A 21,038-nucleotide genomic window follows, 5' to 3' on the forward strand; every position below is an offset into this window, starting at 1 on the left:
GTGCCGGCTAACTTATGGTTGGGGAGATGTTTATCGCGCATGTCCGATATCAGACTGCCACTTGCTTTGTTATCCTGGAGATAAGCCGCCGGCCAACGTGTCAGTCAGTGACTTTCCAGCGGAGAACACGAGCGCTCTGCTGAGCGAGTGCTCCTGTGTATGAGAGAGTCTGCTGAGGTGGCTGCCTGCTGAATGATCGACCAAAGCATTATTTGGCCATCATTTACTCTTATATAACCAAATATTAGTAAGCCAACAAAACCTAGACCCTCATATATTCTAGTAATGTTAGTGAAGCTGAGCCAAGCAGGGCAGGATGTACTCTGATTTCCTAATATCTGTTCCAATCCAAACCCTTAAATTATATTTCTGTAATAAAAATAAAACGAAAATCATAAAAAAATTGTGCATTTTTTTTTTGTACTAGTAAAGTGTTAAGAATTTGCATCTTTCTATGAAATATCTTGAGAATTGGACATTTGACTATGTTGTAACTGGCACTGATTGCAAAGCGTTCCCAGCATATTCTGCCTTGCGTTTGATGAAAGATGAAAGCAGGGAGATGTATTTACCAGCCTCTGCTTCCTGTCTACTCTCTTGCACCTCGAACCGCTTCAATTGAATCATCTCTGCTGGCAGACACTTAATGACTTCATTACCACATTCTGAACAAAGGCAGGCTTCCATCTTCCTGACCTTGACCACAGAAAACCTTTCAATCACTTGTCTCCAAACCTTGCTGCTCGGTGGTCATCAGTGTTTGCCAGGCTGAGCCAGCTTCTTTCACACTTTTCTAGAGGCTGCTTTGTGGGAAGTTACTATATTTCATATATTTTGGTGGGTTTTTCTCTGTCTAGTGGCCTTGTGTGAACATGCATTTACATTTTGCATGCACATCAATTTACATTTCAGTTCAGACTTCCAGGTTTTTTCTTTGTAGTTTAGTGTGCTTCAGTGCATATAAGGGTGTGGCCGAAAGGTTCATTCTGCCTCAGGTCTATGCTTATACTAGGGGTACAGTCTCTCTGCCCTTATCCATATGTACGTCACTTGACAAATGGTAAGGTTTTAATATTAGAGTTATGACTGTCCCATAAGGGTTGCCGTGACGTGGCGGGATAGCTTTTACATTATTTTGATCAAAATTGTTAACTAAATACCCTTTTATTTTTTTTTGCACTGTGCGATTTATCCATTTACTTCCAGTTATTTGGGTATTTTGCTTTTTTCTTGCCCCTTTTTTTTTGTTTTTTTCTCTATATTTCATATAGGTAAAACAGAGCCATAAAGGGCCATGTTGTCTGTGTTTCCATGTATTGAAGTCACCTTGGTTTTAACCCTCTCAGTCCACTATTATACTGCTAAAAAACCTTTTGCAATTATTCTTGAAATTTTTGAAAGCAGGATATACATTAAATAGTATAATGTGTGGGATGGTTTGGTAAGTAGGGGAGCGAGGGAACAGAACTCTTTCAATGGTAGTCCTTTCTACATTTAATTTCCTTAAGGAGTATTGCATGGCCTAGAAGTCTCCTTACCCTGGCATGTCACTCTCCACAAGGAGAAATGTTACCCCTTACACTCCAGTCAGAGGCCTCTCACCTAGCCAAATCAAATCTCTTGCTTTTCACTGAGGAAGGGCAAAACCCCAAAACACGGGTCTGCAAATTAAGATTCTTGTTTGGCTTTTATCTTAAGTAATGCCGCAAGGCTTTAGAGTCTATATTGACTTTTAGGATTACTTCCCTGTGTCCTCATTGCTTCTGCTGCTGCTAATCTATGTAGCTGGAGCAGACTTTAAGTAAAAATAAGTATCCTTCCCCCACTGGAAGCTGACAAAATAGTTCCTATCACTTTCTGTGCAGATAGGTGACATGGAATCCAGAGTAGTGAATATACATACTATGTGAGATCCACAGTATGTTCCTTCCTAGAAACAAATGAAATAAACTGTATGGACATGAGTATTGGGATACCTACACATCTACAGGAACTTTTTGGACATCCTATTCTAAATCTATGGGAGTTAATATGGGGTTGGTGTCCCTTTTGTAGCTAAAACATCTTCCCAGCTTCTAGGAAAGCTTTCTACGAGATTTTAGAGCTATCCAGATGAGCATTTGTGAGGTCAAACACTGATATTGGAAGAAAGAGCCTGTCTCGCAATCTCCATTCTAGTTCATCCCAAAAGTGTTCGATGGGGTTAAAGTCAGTGCTTTTATGAGGGTCACCAAACTCAACAATTGTGCCTTATGGACCTTTGCTTTTTGCACTGGGGTACTGTCATGCTGGACATAAAAAGGCCTCCCCAAACTGTTCCCACATAGTTGGAAGCCTGCAATTGTCCAAAAAGACTTGGTATGCTGTAAGATATCCGTTCGCTGGAACCATCGGGCTTGCATTGAGCGAGGCAGTGCCCATCTAGTTGGAATGTGGCCGGGAGTATGCATATCGCATATTTGTGGTCACAGCCGTTATCGGAGGATCGTCGCAGTGTGCACAATATGAGGATTCACATGTCTGCAGTCATGTAAAGTGTGTCTTAGGAGTCTGGAAGAAAACCCACACAGATGTTGTCCTTGGTGGGATTTGAACCCAGGTCCCCAGCACTGTAAAGCTACAGTGCTAACCACTGAGCCCAGTGCTGACCAATAATGATTATTAGCAGTAGGGCAAATCATATGATTGCCAGGCATACTGACATAGGTGTACAGGATGGGATGCAGTATTCCAGACTTATGACCAGTGGGCAGAGATCTATGAGTAAGTTGCTCTACTTCTGTTCATTTTTATTTATTTTTTTTTAGTTGACCGGGAAACGCCATTAACTATTTTTGTTTTATCAGATAATGTCAGTACATGTGAGACTTACACAGTGTTGTTCTTATTGCAGGACTCATTTTTGCTGTTCCAGTTTCTTAGAAGCCTTCTAGATCCAAGGTTTGTGTTCTTTTCCTCTATTGTCGGTCTGTCTTCATGCTTGCTTTAAATGGATGTTCCCACCTGGGGCATTTATGGCAATTAATGGAATATGCCATAAATTTCCATTAGATGCCGGTCTCACCACTGGGTCCTGCATCTATCTTTTTTATTTTTCTCCACTCATTTCTAAGAGCTATGAAAATTACAGGGCCCAGGCATGCAGTGTCAGGGAACTACGAGGGTCAGTCAATAAGTAATGCCTCCTATTTTTTTTCTCCTTTTAATTGGCAAGAAATTCAAATGCAATTACATAGGTTGAAAACCACAACATTAGCGATTAATTTGTCACTTTTCAATATAATCTCCATCCATTTCCACAGTCTTGGTCCACCGTTTAACAAGGGCATGTATTCCAACATGGTAAAAAGCATTCTTGGGACCCACTGTGCACAAACTTTTCTGTATCCCAGTTGTCCAATCATTTTCATCACACTGCCTTTACTGAGGCAGATAATGCCACACAATTCATCTGCAGTCACCCGGCGGTCACCACGAATGATGTCATCCACTCGCTGAATGTTGCTTGGAGTCACTGCGTTTACTGGCCTGCCACTCCGCATTTTGTCAGACAACGGTGATGGCCCTTCAGCTGTGTTACAGCGACGAACCCATCGTCTAACAGTACTGACATCCACTGTTGCATCACCGTACACATTTTTCAGTCTCTCATGAATTCGAATGGGCGTTTCACCTTCTGCATGCAAGAATTCAATCACAGAACGTTGTCTAATACGAACATCGATGTCAGACATTTTGCAAACGGATACAGTCCTGCCACCTGTTGGTGCAGGAAGGAGCAGTTGCTGTGGATTGGAGAAGAAGGTTTGAGGAATTGTGCCAAATTCAAATATTTAACAGAACTACCTTATTTAAGGAGAAAAAAAATAGGAGGCATTACTTATTGACTGACCCTCGTAGTTGACCGAGCATGCGCAGCTTTTTCCATTCCCATAGTTGGCCGAGCATGCGCAGCTTTTTCCATTCCCATAGTTGGCCGAGCATGCGCAGCTTTTTCCATTCCCATAGTTGGCCGAGCATGCGCAGCTTTTTCCATTCCCATAGTTGGCCGAGCATGCGCAGCTTTTTCCACTCCCATTCCCATAGTTGGACGAGCATGTGCAGCTTTTTCCACTCCTATTCCCATAGTTGGACGAGCATGTGCAGCTTTTTCCACTCCCATTCCCATAGTTGGACGAGCATGTGCAGCTTTTTTCACTCCCATTCCCATAGGAATTAATGGAGAATAGAATTGGGAAGCGGATATTGATATGCCTATCGAAATGCCATAATTATCCCAGGTTGAAGATCGCATCAACCTATGTGGGTTCTCTCATTTTTTCAAAGGAAATGGCTATTACGTTCCAACATTTTTGTGGCAGCATAAACAGTTACGGTATATCATTAGAGGAATGTTCCCATTTTGAGGTATGCATCATATATCTATCACTTACTGATCGGGGGGCGCCAACTGCTGGGACCACTACCAAATGAAGACGCTTATAAGGCACTGTTGCTTTTTTTTCTGGTATTTCTCTGAACAGCGAAGTGCCATGACAGCCACTGGGGTTCCAACATCGCTCTATCCAGCTGTATGGCACTGTATTTCATTTCTTTTTACAGCCGGCTCAAACCACCACTGTGATGGAAACACGGCAAAATAATATTAGTTGCTTTGTTCTTGTGATTGATGGGGTATCAGAGGATGGCCATTACATGGTTATGGGCATCGTAAAACATTATTCCCAAAATCACAATGTGGTATTATAATAATGTACACACATTTATTCATTTGTGCCAGTATAACTCCTTTTTAAATCTTCTCCATTTTGCACATGTCACCCCCCCCATGATGCCCCTCCATGCTCTATTTACCCTCTAGTTTCCATTGGAACTATCCTTTAGTTGTTCCAGTGCTCATGGTCGATCATGCGCAGGGCATTGTCTCTCAGCTGGCATCCAGCATCGCTCCGCTCTGGGTGATGTCTAGAATGGAGCCTCTACTGTGCAGCATGATGCCACAGAAAGGGGCAGAGCCTCCTTCATTACAGTGCAGCACTCATACCAGGAATCATTGGTGTGTGTTTGTTCTGGTAACTAAGAGGAGTGATGTACTGCAGGATGGGGTTGTATATAGGGGACTGGGAGGATAGCTATGCTGCAGGAAGGGGCTCTATTTACAGGGGCTGAGAGGAGCAGTATACCGCAGAATGGGCTGTTTATAGAGAAGCTGATAAAATATACTGTGGGGCTGTGAGGAGAGGTGTACTGTAGTATGGTACACTATGTAAAGGGTCTGAAAGGAGAGATACTGCAGGATGGGGCTGTATACATGGGCAGAGATTAGTTAAGCTGTGTTTGTTTGCTACTGTGAGTCCAGTGATGTGAAACTTCAAATGCCACTCTATTGACAGAGGAGTATTTTCTGCCATATGCATCAACAGAGCAGAATTTGCTGTTTCACAAAATTGATCTGTCTGGCGCAAGCAACAAACACTTCTCTACACTGCTGTTGTGAAGAAGTGCAGGAGAGTTGAGCTCTGCTACAACCTGCTAATGATGTAAACCACACTCCAGCTATACTGATACAAATTGCAGAAGATAAAATCAGTCAGGCAGGTCACTGTACAGGAGCACAGTGTGCACAGAAGCATAAGTTGAATTCTACACTTACACTAGCTTTATGATAATAACTCAGAAAGATGGAGCTTGTCAGGAGCATACAGGAGAGGAGGAGGGATCTGCAGCACTGAAGAGAAGCAAGTGGGAATTGTAGTCTTAGCAGATTAGAATAGTCCCACCCATTCAGCTATGTGAAGCTGGATGCACTGACTTGCATAAAGATGTAAAAAGACAGAATGGTACAAGAAAAATGTTGTTTTGGGCTAAGTCTGTATATTAACAATAAGTTTGCATTAATAATTTTTATTTTTATATAGTGCTAACATATTTCGCAGCTCTTTACATACATTATCATTGCTGTCCCCATTGGGGCTCACAATCTAAATTGTGCTTTGTGAAAAATAATTCTGAGAATAAGCCTTTAAGACTAAGGGTTGTCCAAGTGCAGAGAAAACCTCCAGCTTTTTAAACTGTGTGTAACTTTATCAGATGGAGAACAGGCATAGTAATAACAATTATGATATTTTGTTGTGTAGGTCCTGCCTATACAGTTATATGAAAAAGTTTGGGCACTCCTATTAATCTTAAGCTTAATGTTTTATAAAAATTGGTGTTTTTGCAACAGCCATTTCAGTTTGATATATGTAATAACTGTTGGACACAGTAATGTTTCTGCCTTGAAATGAGGTTTATTGTACTAACAGAAAATGTGCAATCTGCATTCAAACAAAATTTGACAGGTGCATAAGTATGGGCACCCTTATCATTTTCTTGTTTTAAATACTCCTACCTACTTTTTACTGACTTACTAAAGCACTTTTTTTGGTTTTGTAACCTCATTGAGCTTTGAACTTCATAGCCAGGTGTATGCAATCATGAGAAAAGCTACTTAAAGTGGCCACTTGCAAGTTGTTCTCCTGTTTGAATCTCCTCTGAAGAGTGGCATCATGGGCTCCTCAAAACAACTGTCAAATGATCTGAAAACAAAGATTATTCAACATAGTTGTTCAGGGGAAGGATATAAAAAGCTGTCTCAGAGATTTAACCTGTCAGTTTCCACTGTGAGGAACATAGTAAGGAAATGGAAGAACACAGGGACAGTTCTTGTTAAGACCAGAAGTGGCAGGCCAAGAAAAACATCAGAACGGCAGAGAAGAAGAATGGTGAGATCAGTCAAGGACAATCCTCAGACCACCTCCAGAGAGCTGCAGTATCAACTTGCTGCAGATGGTGTCACTGTGCATCGGTCAACTATACAACGCACTTTGCACAAGGAGAAGCTGTATGGGAGAGTGATGCGAAAGAAGCCGTTTCTGCAAGCACGCCTCAAACAGTCTGTTGAGGTATGCAAAAGCACATTTGGAGAAGCCAATTTCTTTTTGGAAGAAGGTCCTGTGGACTGATGAAACCAAGATTGAGTTGTTTGGTCATACAAAAAGGCATTATGCATGGCGGCAAAAAAACACAGCATTCCAAGAAAAACACTTGCTACCCACAGTAAAATTTGGTGGAGGTTCCATCATGCTTTGGGGCTGTGTGGCCAATGCCGGCACCGGGAATCTTGTTAAAGTTGAGGGACGCATGGATTCCACTCAGTATCAGCAGATTCTTGACAATAATGTTCAAGAATCAGTGACAAAGTTGAAGTTACGAAGGGGATGGATCTTTCAGCAAGACAATGATCCAAAACACCGCTCCAAATCTACTCAGGCATTCATGCAGAGGAACAATTACAATGTTCTGGAAAGGCCATCCCAGTCCCCAGACCTGAATATCATTGAACATCTGTGGGATCATTTGAAGAGGGCTGTCCATGCTCGGCGACCATCAAACTTAACTGAACTGGAATTGTTTTGTAAAGAGGAATGGTCAAAAATACCTTCATCCAGGATCCAGGAAATCATTAAAAGCTACAGGAAGCGACTAGAGGCTGTTATTTTTGCAAAAAGAGGATCTACTAAATATTAATGTCACTTTTCTGGTGAGGTGCCCATACTTATGCACCTGTCAAATTTTGTTTGAATGCAGATTGCACATTTTCTGTTAGTACAATAAACTTCATTTCAAGGCAGAAACATTACTGTGTCCAACAGTTATTACACATATCAAACTGAAATAGCTGTTGCAAAAACACCAATTTTTATAAAACATTAAGCTTAAGATTAATAGGGGTGCCCAAACTTTTTCATATAACTGTATGTGGTGAACCGACAAATTTTATACAAAATTGCTGAAATGTTTATTACTTTCTCAGACATTTCTGGCCTAAACATAAGACCCTTGATCTCGCTGTAGATGACACCTGCATCTATCCAAAATTCAAGGGACAGCCTGTAAATGTGCCATAAATGTCTGAGATAAAAATGCCTCTTAAAGAAGAAAACCCTAGTACAGGCTATTGGCTATAATGTCAAAAAACTGAAATACAACTTGAACTCGACATTTCTGTAAACTGCTGCACATATAATAGACACGGTCTTAGGTCAATACAACAATGTCTTTTCTATTTCCCGTGGCAAACAATGTCTTCACTAATGGGCGTAAAAGTACTTCTGAATAAACTGTAAAGAGTCTATATTATTTCTGCTAATCAATCTCTTAAAATGTCTTTAAATCAATTGGAGCTCCCTCTTTCCGATAGTTAAGTGTATTTGATAGACAAAAAGTTAAAGGGGTTGTCCACACTTTTTTTTTATTTTTTATTTTTATTGGATCCATGGTGATCTGATAAAAATGGCTACAATGGTTTATGTAAAGTAATCTGTGTTATCTGTGGTGATGAGTTGATCACAGTTGTGATGATTATGATGGTCTGGTAGGTATGCAGTTTTTGGGGTGTTTTTTTTTTTTTTTTTTTTTTTTTCAGACCACCATTTTTTTAAAACAAAAAAAAAAAAAAAAAAGGGGTTACACAACCCCTTTTAACTGATACAGTTGTTCGCTTGCAGGCACCACTAGGGGGCATTCAGAAGATGACTACATATTGTTTATCCATTGTTTGTAGTAAGCTCTTATAAATTACATAAAATGAGTCTTACAGTCAAGAAAACAGAAGTTTCTAAATCTGAGGTTGTTTGCAGGGATGGAGCTCAGCTAAGCCCTGAGCGGTTACAGGATCAGCCGCAGATCACAGAACTCTTCATAGATCTTATGTGTCAGTATGACCCTGCTCAAGTGACTCAAGTGCTACAAATACTGGAACACTACCGACTGGAGGAGACTATTGAGGTGAGCACATTAAAGACTAGTGCATCAAATCTAATGATTAGCATTAACTTCTTCGAGGGGTCTTGCTTGCTATAATGTATTCTTTTCATGATTTATAGATTGCCCAGAAGCACAATAACCATGAGACCTTAGCCTATCTGTTGGAAAAGAAAGGGGATATCCAGGCGGCTTTCCAAGTCATGCTAACGGTAATTAGATTGGCATTGCTTGTAGCCATCCAAACCTTTTGGTGTTCTCTGTTTAAAGGCTATTTCACTTATCCCAAATACCTCTGGCTACCACATAAAGACAGGTAATCCCATCTAAGCCAACCCCTGTCTTCCTTACACGTGACAATTAATGACATTTCACCAAACTAGAAATCACTTGCAACACCATTCCTTGACTTAGAGGTATTCTCAAGTTGTCTCTTGAGCAGCTCAGAACTTTGCAGTCTCCTTACTTCCTGGTTTATGGCGGGAGCAGACTCTTCTCCTTAAGTGACAGTTTTGCTAAGAGCTGTAGTATTAGTAGAACTATGAAGCTCAGCACTAGGTATGCTATAATACATTCAGCTATCAGTGGTTTGTTCTGAAGTCTACACTGCTACCACTGTATTTACATGCAGAAATAATGGGGCATTTGAACAAACACACAGCTCCTGACAGCAAAAACTGTGAGTTCTGATTAGGAGACCTGCTCTGAAAACTGCTGGCTGGTGATTTTGCAAGATTTATAACAGCAGCTTGGTCAGAAGCTGAGAGGGAGGTGAGCAGCTAACTGGTGTGTGTGTGTGTGTGTGTGTGTGTGTATATCAGTTGGCTCTTGGGAGGTGGCATGTATGTTAGGAGTTAACTCCTCTCCTGGCAGGAGCTCCATGGAAACCAGCTGTACACTATGAAGGATAAAAACTCTCATTTCTGGAGAATGATAGCAGATAGAACAAGCAAGTCAGTTGCGAACTTGCTTATTTCATGTTGTCTAACGAATTAAATAAAAATCAATGTAATAACTTGAACACCCCTTTTAACAGTTGCTTTAGATTCTACAGTCATAAATCATTCTACAAAGCCTTTATATCTTATCTGTCAAACATGATGAAGAGACACAATTTGCACATATCACCTGCTATTCATTCTTTCCATTTGATGTCACCATGCCTTTTTCATCCTAACTTGTAGTTTTTTTCTCAATTGTTTAGAGGCTACAAGACAGACTGTCCGCACTGACGGAGGACTCTGTGGATGCAGTAGGTAGGCGACCAATATACTGTGCAGCTTTCTCTTCCTTGGTTAGTTAGGATGCTTATGAAACAATGTATACCATGGATGAGCGGGTATAATACTAAGCTATTAAACCTAAACAAGATTAAAGTTTCCACTTTGCTCGATGATTAGTAAAATATACGGCCATTAGTTTTTTCTGCTCATTTCTATGCCTATTTAAAATCTCAAGAGGCAGCTGCTATACTGATATTGTCTGCAGAAATGAAATGAAATATCTATATTCTCAGGAGAGAGACCGCACCATCATGAAAGAGGTAGCGTTTAAACAATGCCTATTTCAATACATGGAGGTACATTTGATTGATGCACCAAAGGGCTTGCTGCAAAATGTATTTGATATTTAAATTAAGCATTTTCCATTATAATGAAACAGATCTGAATTGGAAATTTCCTACAACTAGGAACAAGCACTTGAAGTTAAGTTGCTCAAGTATCATCCTTAGAAGAGCATTTCAGTCCCAAATGGAAAGCTTATCTGGAGGATGATTGCAATGTTCTTTGTGCTCATCCAATTCCACCTTTCCCATTGCAGATGCCAAGCAAATGCCAGTCTTAAAAGATGTTGAAGAAACTCTATCAGAAACTATCTCTTTATGTGAACGAACATCCCACACTCTCAACCAACAGCAGAGAGAGGTACAGTGGTGCTTGGCATGCGCTTTACTGCAATAGTAGTTGTCTGGGATCACTATACGAGCTGTGTATCCAGCGCTTTTCATCAGATACAAATATATATGATGAAAAAACAACCCTATAGCTTTATCTCTCCTCCACCAAATATTTCCAGTCAGGCAGGTAATATTCTCCTGGCATTACCCCAAGCACAGATTCGGCCATCAGAATGACAAGTAGAGAAGTGTGATTAATCACTGAACAGAACACATTTCCACTACTAAAGAGTCCAGTGGCGGCTGCTTTACATCACTCCATCCAACGTCTGACACTGTGCTTGGTGATGTAAGGCTTGCATGCAGCTGTTTAGCCCTGGAAACCCATGCCATAAAGCTCCTTGCTTAAAGTTTTTGTGCTAATGTTAATGGCAGAAGAGTTTTGGATTTCTGCAGTTATGGAGAGCTTTGGTGACTTATGTATTATGCCCCTTAGCACTCGATTACCTTGTTCTATAACTTTACACATTTGCCACTTCTTGGCTGAGTTGCTGGGATTCCTAAACGCATCCAATTTTTCAATACTACCACTCACAGTTGAGTGTGGATTTTTTGCAGGACTTTGCTCAGATTCTGTGAACTCTTCAGAGCGAGTCATTCGGTCACACATTAGTAAAGGCAGGGCGAGGGGATGGATTTCATACACCTGTGGCAATAGGACTGAATGGAAAACTTGGATAATTACAATGTGTCCCAATACTTTTTTCCATATAATGAGGTTTGGAAATCTACACATAAAATTCAGTAAAATCACTCTTATTTTTTTTTTTCCCAGTCAGTACTGCTCTGTTAGGGCTCGCTCACACGAGCGTATAACACGGCCAAGTGCCATCTATCGGATAGCACTCGGCCAAATGTGCTATGGGGTTGTGCAGATCTGCTGTTCGGCATGAGAAAAAAAAGTGCAGCATGCTGTGAGCGGCTCCAGAATTTTTCACACGCACCCATAGTCTTGTATGGGTGCGTGTGAACCATCGGACTGCACTCGGATGTTATCCAAGTGCAGTCTGACTTCCGCGGACTCCGAAAATGGATAACATGGAGTTATTAAGTTCTCCGTCTTCTCTGCACCTGTGATACAATTCTCTCATGTAAAAGAATCAGAGAAAAACTCAGATGACACTTGGATCAAACTCTGGCAAAGTTTGAGCTGAGTGTCATTCACATAATCGGCCCGACTTTTCTTGCATAAGAGAATCTACGGCCATCTGACCGCAGCCTGAAAGGCATAATACTAATACGTTTTAATTATTTTTATGTACATTTATTCAGACTATCATGAGCTTCATGGCATCAGCGCTACAAACAATCTCCTGGCTCCACAGTGTTTTAATTTTTTTACAGATTCATCCCCTTTAATTCAGCGCTATGTTCACTTTCCTCTACAGGCGCTGTGGTTCCCACTGCTTGAGGCAATGATGTCACCACAAAAGCTTTTAAGTTCCTCTCCTTCTCCGTTATATTCAGAGGGTAAGTATCTTCCCCGCGTCTCGCCTCCTGGTACTTGAAGTGTAAGCACAGTGTGTGCAGCGACTTTACTACAAAGCAGATACAGTTCTACAAGAAAAGGATTGTAAGGAATGATTGCACGAAAATGGGCTTAAAATGTCACATAAAAGAGCACATTTATAATACTAGAAAAAGCTACGGCAGGTGGGGGGATTTATCAATACTGTAGCAACGTGCATGCATTTATAATCCAACAATAAAATGGAGAAAACCGATCAAAATTATGCGATAAGCTCGGTGCAACTTGGTACACTTGATAGATATTTCTATAGCTCATGATTGAAATTATTCACACCAGTATGTCACTAATCGTAAAGATGCATGTCTTTAAAGAATTAGTCCCAATTTGGAAAGTTATCACTTGTCAACAAGGTGGCACTGAAATGCTCTGATGCCAAAAAAAATGGAGCTGCGGCTGCTCAGGCAGTGAATACAGTGTCTGACTATCCCCAGCAGTCCTATAGACAATGATGAGAGCGGTGGTGTACATGTGCTACCACCACTCCATTATAAAGGGGCATTTTAGCTCCCATTCTTGGGATCGTTTGGGATTACAGTGGCTAGACTCCCAGCAATAATCACTCTCCCCGCTTTTTGACTGACATCTTGCTCAGCGACGCCTGGTTAGTGTGCTGACTGTTCACTGTCCTGGCAGAGCCCCGATGACTGGCAGCGAGCGGCTGCAGGTGGAATATAACTTTATTTTCTGCCTGCAGCTGCACTTCCAGTTGGATTTATAACTATAAGGCTATGGTCATATGCAGCGGTTTTGCAGCATTTTTTTTAATGCAAATAAGCTGTTTTTTAAAGTACCCGCCAAAGTTCTAGTGTAGAGTAAAGTAATACATTTTCGTATGAGTTGCATACAGCTCATAGATTTCCCATATGATGTCCTGGAGCTCGTTTATTCTTATTTGTGTTATTCTTTAGCTTTAAAGAGCCTGACAATGGAAGTCCTCAATAGTATGGCTGCATATATCTCCCTCCCATCCATACTTCAGAGGATTCTGCAGGTGAGTACATCAGTATTGCTAAGCTCCACTTCTCAGATGTATTAATGGTGATGTTTGTGTAAGGAATATGGACAAAGAAGGGGTCTGGCTTTGGTATTGAAATGAGCAGTCGGCCAACCCCCTCCACCGATGGCACTGCTCCCGTATCGACATGGGTAACTCATGTACTGTAATGGACATAAGCCAGAAGAAGACCTGCCAGATAGGGCACCTTTCAGACCTGGCAGATATTAATTCTAGCAATGTCTTCTTAGATTGTTCACATCATAACTGTAATGTTTTTTACAACTCCTTTTCTACTGTACATGTTTACAGCCATCCGAAAACATCCCCGATAAGACGCTACTTATTGTACCAGAATTGATTATATGGCCTCCCAGAGAGAGGGCCATCACTGAGGCGTATTCGGTGACCAGGTTAATAATAAAGCTGGGTCGGTTTAGAAAGACTCCGGCTATTTCTCTATTGCAATTTGAAGGTCTTTAGTTCTAACATTAGAAACCTATAAGTGACATGTTATATGTGAAACCTGCTTTGCCCTAAATGATTCAGTCCACTAATGGGTTAAAACAAAGTCTCCTCTGCTGCCCGCTTGTCCTTGGCTCGTTTTCCCGCAGAATGCAGATGTTGCAGAGAAACTCTTTGAAATCTGGGCCACCATTTCATGCATATTTCATGCCAGCTCTGTACTATTATCATGGCTGGGTATTCCTAGACGTTAACCCTCCTGTTACATAGTGTTTTGCAGCATATTAGAGCTATGCCGTTAAGCCTTCGCTTGCTTTATGATTTTTTTAGGAGTTTAGTAACTTTAGCTACACCTGCCACCTTCTGGAGTTCCACATGATTACTGCATTATGGAATAACGTATTCCTTACTGTGCATTATTCTCTCCAAAGTGATAGGACGTTAATGACTAAATGTGGAAAGCTGTTACACGGGTTATTCATTACCATAGTATATGATGGTGGGATGTGTATGTCGGCCGCAGAGAAAAAGGACTTCTCTAATTGCCATGATACTTGAACACACAACCTTGTGGGACCATCTAATTGAGAGGTCCATGACATCTGCTGCTGCCATTAGACTTGGCATATGCAACATAACTGCTCTTTTTGGCTGAAACATTGCATGGATACATTTGCAAAGGATTCTCTTTGCTTTTGCCTTTTTCTATATATTCTAGTTTACAAATGAACCTGTCGGATGACTTTTCCTGCTGTCATTATTCTACACAATGTTACATGACAAGGAGCACTGAGAATTTGGATATGTTCTTTGTGTGAAAACTATACTCACCTATAGCAGTGATAAAACGCTTTCTATCATTTTCTTTGTCTTTTCCATCTGTTTTTTTGGATTGTAGCTTACTCTTTAGCGTAAATGTTACATTTCAGACACCTTGATAGGTTGCCGGCACGAGCGGCTTGTTTTAGGTCCTGGTTTTTGGACTCTTGAAGTATAGTTTGAGCATTTGCCTTTAAGTGAAGAAATCTTACAAAAAGAATGAATTTTCCCATGAGATAGGATGTTCTTTGGCAGACTATCAATGAGATTAGACGATAACAAAGGTCGGTCAAAATGAGTACAGGTTAGGAGACGTGCCTGAGATATCATTCTAGCAGACTAGCAGAGAGAATTCTATCAGACTAGCAAGACCGAGAAGGAGTTCATGTTCAAAGGCAGCAGTGAGACTAAACTTTTAAAGAATTTTTATATATTGTAGCCCCTTTGTTCAGTGAAGGTCCTGAGACCCCAACAATCTTTCAAACTAAAGGGCAGAAGCACTTAGCTTATAAAGTCAAGACACTATACCTCCAGCAGTCAAGACACCAGCATGATTTTTTTCGCAAAGGTATTGGCAGTTGACCAGAAAGTCACTTTACAGCTATGACCCCTTGATGCATGGATAAATGTTGCAATTTAACAGTTGCTGATTTTGTGGATTTATTCCTTAAGAAAAAGAGGGGGCTCTCCATTCTTGCATTATGTAACCTAGATTAGTAAAACTTTGCCCTGAAACTGAAGAAAGTATCTTCATTATTGAGACTGTGCAAAAAGCTTGATGTAAAATCTTGCAAGGTTTAATACTTTTACACTTGTAGAATCTGAAGTATCTTCATAACTCAAAATCGTTCCTGTACTGACAAATACACAAGATATTGATTCTAAGAGGTCTATCTAATTAATGACACTTTGTAGTTGTGTCTTTCCTTAAGACCCCTCACCCCCACCCCAGTGCCTCTCATTTCGATTTTTGATAATGTTAAAGAGTATCTAAAGTTTTGTTGTAATTTTAATATGTTTTAGGCTCTTTAATTGCTAGCCATTATGTGGGGGTCCGAGTCCTAAGATCTCACTGATTGCTCAAAAGACCTCTTAGAAGTGTGCAGTTTAGGAGGCAGGAGCGCACACAGAGCAGTGCATGGCTTCCTTAGAAAGTCCATCACCGGCCTTGGACAAAACCCAAGATAAAAAGAAAATGACCCTATACTCTGTACTAAGTAAATAGTAATAGTACATGTAAATAACATGGGGAACTTAGTTAGTACTATTTTGGTCAAAAAAGCGTAAAAGCCATCCCATGGCAATAAGATGCACCATCTGCAGTTTTTATTTTATAAGTACCGGGCATCTCCTCCACTCTTCCGCTATGCAGACGAGCACATGGACCAGTCACATCCACAATTTCCGGACTGGACTGGCCCGAGTTTGTGCCATGTGAACCCGGCATAAGACCAAGTCCCTGCACATTTGTCTAAAAGAAGTTAAATAATACTCTCAAATTATTTTTGATATTTTTTGGGGGCTAAATATTATTTTGTATTCACGAGGACTCTGGGTGCACAGCCATGTCCTATTCTGTTGTGTCTCTTGTCTGTGGACTATAGGCTTTGAAATGTATATTCCAGCCGGGTCCCTAAATGCCCTCATTTTGCACAGTGCTCCGAAATCACCAATTACATAGCCTAATTCTCAGCCTTGACTTTCCGCTACCCTGAATACTCATTAGCTCGTCTTACTGCTGACGTGAATTTCCCTTAATGTCACACTGCTTTTTGCAGTTTCAGTTTTCATGTATTAAATCTGTAGAGCTCTTAACAGGTGGGGGTGGACTGTACTCCTCGTTCATTGCACACTTGGGGCCATCATCTTATAGGAAGAAATAATGGAGTCTACATTACGCTCATATCTAAAAACATTCATATTCATTATTGTTCTAATCTATACTTTTTCTGTTTTATTTAAAGTGGGCTAACTAAAATGTAAATCTTTAAAGCAGGGGTTCACAACCGTTTTCAGGGCCACATTGTCATCATTTTCTACTTTGAGGACACATGTATAAGTCCCCAACCCCCTCTGCATATTCCTTTTATAATCACCCCATACAGCGTGGTCCAGTCCGATAGACGTTGCTGGTTTTCTTCAGCGTCTCCTCTATCTCTGCAATCTGTGGAGAGCAGAGTAAAGTACTGTAATGCGCATGCGCCGGGAGAGGACAAAGGGCACCGGTGACCAGGAAGTAAAGCCAAAAAGTACAGTACTTTGCTCTGCTCTCGGCAGGGTACAGGGAAGATTTGGGACACTATGTAGATGACTTTATATAAGTGTGTGGTCTCCTAAACATACAAGTCCTTTTTACATATTTGTTTCTGATTTTAGGATCCGGTGTACGGGAGAGGAAAGTTAGGAGAAATCCAAGGCTTGGTGTTAGGAATGCTGGATACGTTTAACTATGAACAGGTAACGCTGGAGCTCTTATACAGTGTTTTCTACTATGATTAACATGGCAAAAAGGATTGCATGATCAGGTCTGTTTGCTCCTTATGTCTGTAATCACTATAAAATAACAAGATTGGGATGCTTTTTCTTAAATCTCTGCATTGCACCATGCCTCTGTTATTCCTCTTGGAAATGTATGAATAAGCTGCCCCTGGATTTGACCATCCACCTTCACAGTAGTGTGTGGCCCTTCACAGTTTGACACTGTCAGCACTGATTGGTCAGTCTCAGAGTGTGTAAAGAAATGCGCAGTTGACAATGGCAAGGGTCACGCCCAGTTGTCTATTTATTTATATATTTCCAAGAGGGGCAACCCAAGTATGGTACTATGCAGAGTTCTAAGAAAATATGCCCCAGAATTTTTATTGTATTAGAAGTGAATTTACTAGTATAGACATGTTGGGAGAGCCTTCTCTTTCCCTCTAAAAATCTTCTGCAAGTCTGTCTTTCAGCATTTGTTACAATGGATGTGTAGTAACTTGCAATGTATTGTCCAAAATCTGTCTGAATGGTGTTCAATAAACACAAGTAATCAAAAGAAGTTTGGTGTTTTTCCGAAGTGTGATAACGATTGTTGTAATGAGCAAATAATAATGGGTAGTGATGGATCCTGGTCATGTATGGTAATAATGGGTAGTGATGGATCCTGGTCATGTATGGTAATAATGGGTAGTGATGGATCCTGGTCATGTATGGTAATAATGGGTAGTGATGGATCCTGGTCATGTATGGTAATAATGGGTAGTGATGGATCCTGGTCATGTATGGTAATAATGGGTAGTGATGGATCCTGGTCATGTATGGTAATAATGGGCGGTGATGGATCCTGGTCATGTATGGTAATAATGGGCTGTGATGGATCCTGGTCATGTATCGTAATAATGGGCGGTGATGGATCCTGGTCATGTATGGTAGTAATGGCTGGTGTTAGATCCTGGTCATGTATGGTAATAATGGGCGGTGATGGATCCTGGTCATGTATGGTAATAATGGGTAGTGATGGATCCTGGTAATGTATGGTAATAATGGGTAGTGATGGCTCCTGGCCATGTGCAGTCATGGCCGAAAGTGTTGGCAACCTTGAAATTGTTCCAGAAAATGAAGTATTTCTCCCAGAAAATGATTGCAATTACACGTTTTTATACATATGTTTATTTCATTTGTGTGTATTGGAACAACACAAAAATAGAGAGGCAAATTAGTCATAATTTCAAACTGAACCCCAAAAATGGGCTGGACAAAATTACTGCCACCTTTCCAAAATTGTGGGTAAATAACTGTTTCAAGCATGTGATGCTCGTTCAAACTCACCTGTGGCAAGCAACAGGTGTGGGCAATATGAAAATCACACACAATGACACCAGATAAAAAGGGGAGAAGTTGACTCAATCTTTGCATTGTGTGTCTGTGTCCCACACTGAGCATGAAGAACAGAAAGAGAAGAGCACTGTCTGTTAATATTGTTCAACAATTTTAGTTCTCAAATCCGCAATCTCAAGGTTACAAATCTATCTCCAGAGATCTTGATGTTGCACACCGTGGACAAAGGAACATGATCAAGCATTGTAGCTAATCTCCTTGGACGTGGACTGCAGAGAAATTCTGGTGAAAGGTTGCAACGTTCCGAAGAAATTCAAGCTGTCCTGCAGGCTCAGAGTGCATCAATGTCAGCGCAAACTATCTGTTGATATTTGAATGAAACAAAACGCTATGGCAGGAGACCAAGGAGGATGCCAGTGCTGACACAGAGACATAAAAAAGCTAGAATGCAGTTTGCTGAAATGTACGCGAGTAAACTAAAATCCTTCTTGGAAAGCGTCTTTTGGGCAGATGAGACCAAGATAGTTTTTTGGTAAAGCACATCATTCTACGGTTTACTAAACACAGAATGAGACCTACAAAGAAAAGAACACCGTACCTACAGTCAAATATGGTGGAGGTTCAAAGATGTTTTGCTGCCTCTTCAAGGAGCCTTATCACATGACTTGGGATAGTAGCCAAAACCAAGGAGAAACATTACCCCTTGGATACCGGTCAGACGCCTCTGTCACCCAAACCATATCTCACACTTTGCACTGACAAGGGGAAGACAATTTGCATATTTCCCAGCTGAGCATTGTGGCTTAAAAATCTCCTCACCTTGACATGCTTAACATGTCACTCTCCACATGGTAAACATTTCTGAATTGTATGTTCACACAGTCTGTTACCAGCGCACCCACTGGGTTTTCCTTCGTGAAGCAGTTTTCCTGAAGCGGCTTTACTGGTGGTTTTATCCGCCGCCGGTGTCTTTCAAGTATGGAGAGCAGGCGGCTTCTGAATAATAAGCATATCACTTCTTTTAATTCACTTCCAAAAGCTGAAGCATTTAAGTCATGAGCTAAGACAGAACATGTACACAGCAGTGTTATTTTGATATTGCTGTGCTTTAAGTTCATTATATGGGGCACCTCGGCAGATTCCAGGCATAATTCGCCTGATAAAGTCGTCATGTGCACAGCCTTAAACTGCCTGTTCTTGTTTGCACAGACACTGTTGGAAACTACTACGAACTTGCTGAACCAAGACCTGCACTGGTCTCTGCGCAACCTTAAAGCTTCGATTACTAAGGCTCTCGTACCTAAACAGGATTACTGCTGTGTCTGCCTGCAGCAGTACAAGAAGAGACAAGAATCCGCAGATGATGTCCTTATTTTCAGGTAGGTGCCTCATGAAAACATTTATTATAATTGTAATCCTTTTTACCTAAACTGCAAAATGCCACACTTTGCTCTGATTCTTACTTCACTGGAAGTGATGGCATGATACATTTGTTTCTGAATCACAGCCTCCGAGATGGAGTTTACTCTTGGGGGTTCCAACTTGTTATTCAAAAGTAACTTTTTTTTATTTCCTTCTTTAATTTTTTCAGTGTTTCTTTTATATCTCGCTTCTGTGTGAATTTGTCAATATTTTTTTTTCTGCTTTATGCACTTAGTGTTGTGCCTCCATTCTGGTGAATAAGTCCCAAAGGCATCTTAATAGCATACGAAGTAGAAACGGCGGCTTAGAGGAAATGTCACTGCTTTTAACGTCACTTGTCCTTGTAAGTTTTTCCTAGTGACCTTATCTACCTCTGCCCATGGCGACAAAATTGGCTTCCAATTCAGAGATTTGCATTTGAAGCGCAGTTTTTAAAAGGGAGTTGAGTTCTACCTAAAAATCTGCAAGTGCTCATGCTAACCCCTAACAACCAACCATGTAAAATTATGTTATATGGCGCTAGATCAGGATCTGAGCCTGCACCAGACCTGACAGATTCCTGCTGTGTTACCCAGCCAGCATCTGCCTGTAACATCAGTGGCCGTCCATAGAGCTGATCGCTGCTATTGAAACGCTGCTGTCAGTCACTGACAGCAGCATTTCATGGCTAAGTTGCCGGTATGCATGCTCAGGGCTGCACTAGGACTTTCTCCAATGCGAGGGTGTAGTTAAGTTACGGGTCCGCTAAAGTCCCCCATGGCTGCCATGTTGGTCCTCCTATGAAGCCCAGGCTTTGGCTGGGCTTCATAGGAGAACCGCAGTTTATATTGTGTACAAATATTTATCTTGTAGTATACAATATAAAGTTAGCTAAAGAGACTAAAAAAATAACATAAAAATTTTAAAAGTTTTAAATATAAAAAAAAAGTTTGGGCTTGTTTTTTGCCGGATGAGTTGTACTTTTTGATTGACAATATTCATTTTATTTCATTTGTGATGTACTGGAAAGCGGGAAAAAATTCCAGGTTTGTTGAAGTTGCAAAATATGGGAAATTCCATAGATGTTTTTGGGGGTCTTTTATTTACGATGTTCACTATATGGTAAAACTGACCTGGCAATATGATTCTCCAGGTCAGTACGATTACGCAGATACCAAACATGGATATGTTTTGTTTTTTTTTATTTAAGTGGTGAAAGAAAAATTATCTAAATTTTCCGAGACCGTAAC

At 40.8% G+C, this 21,038-nt stretch overlaps 1 protein-coding gene across 1 annotated transcript in view; it reads left to right on the plus strand.

Moving 5' to 3' along the window:
• Nucleotides 1-21,038, plus strand: part of VPS8 (VPS8 subunit of CORVET complex) — a 170,889-nt gene that overhangs the window by 123,461 nt on the left and 26,390 nt on the right. The window contains exons 35-43 of the mRNA XM_073646517.1: nt 2,894-2,940; nt 8,682-8,829; nt 8,928-9,017; nt 10,010-10,061; nt 10,627-10,730; nt 12,151-12,232; nt 13,202-13,284; nt 16,948-17,028; nt 19,597-19,766. Of these exons, the coding sequence (XP_073502618.1) occupies nt 2,894-2,940; nt 8,682-8,829; nt 8,928-9,017; nt 10,010-10,061; nt 10,627-10,730; nt 12,151-12,232; nt 13,202-13,284; nt 16,948-17,028; nt 19,597-19,766 (857 nt within the window). The remainder of the gene's footprint in view (nt 1-2,893; nt 2,941-8,681; nt 8,830-8,927; nt 9,018-10,009; nt 10,062-10,626; nt 10,731-12,150; nt 12,233-13,201; nt 13,285-16,947; nt 17,029-19,596; nt 19,767-21,038) is intronic.

This window comes from Phyllobates terribilis, unplaced genomic scaffold (assembly GCF_046119375.1).
Source record: "Phyllobates terribilis strain yellow unplaced genomic scaffold, ASM4611937v1 Scaffold_9__5_contigs__length_417890890, whole genome shotgun sequence".
NCBI classification, from domain to species: Eukaryota; Metazoa; Chordata; class Amphibia; order Anura; family Dendrobatidae; genus Phyllobates; species Phyllobates terribilis.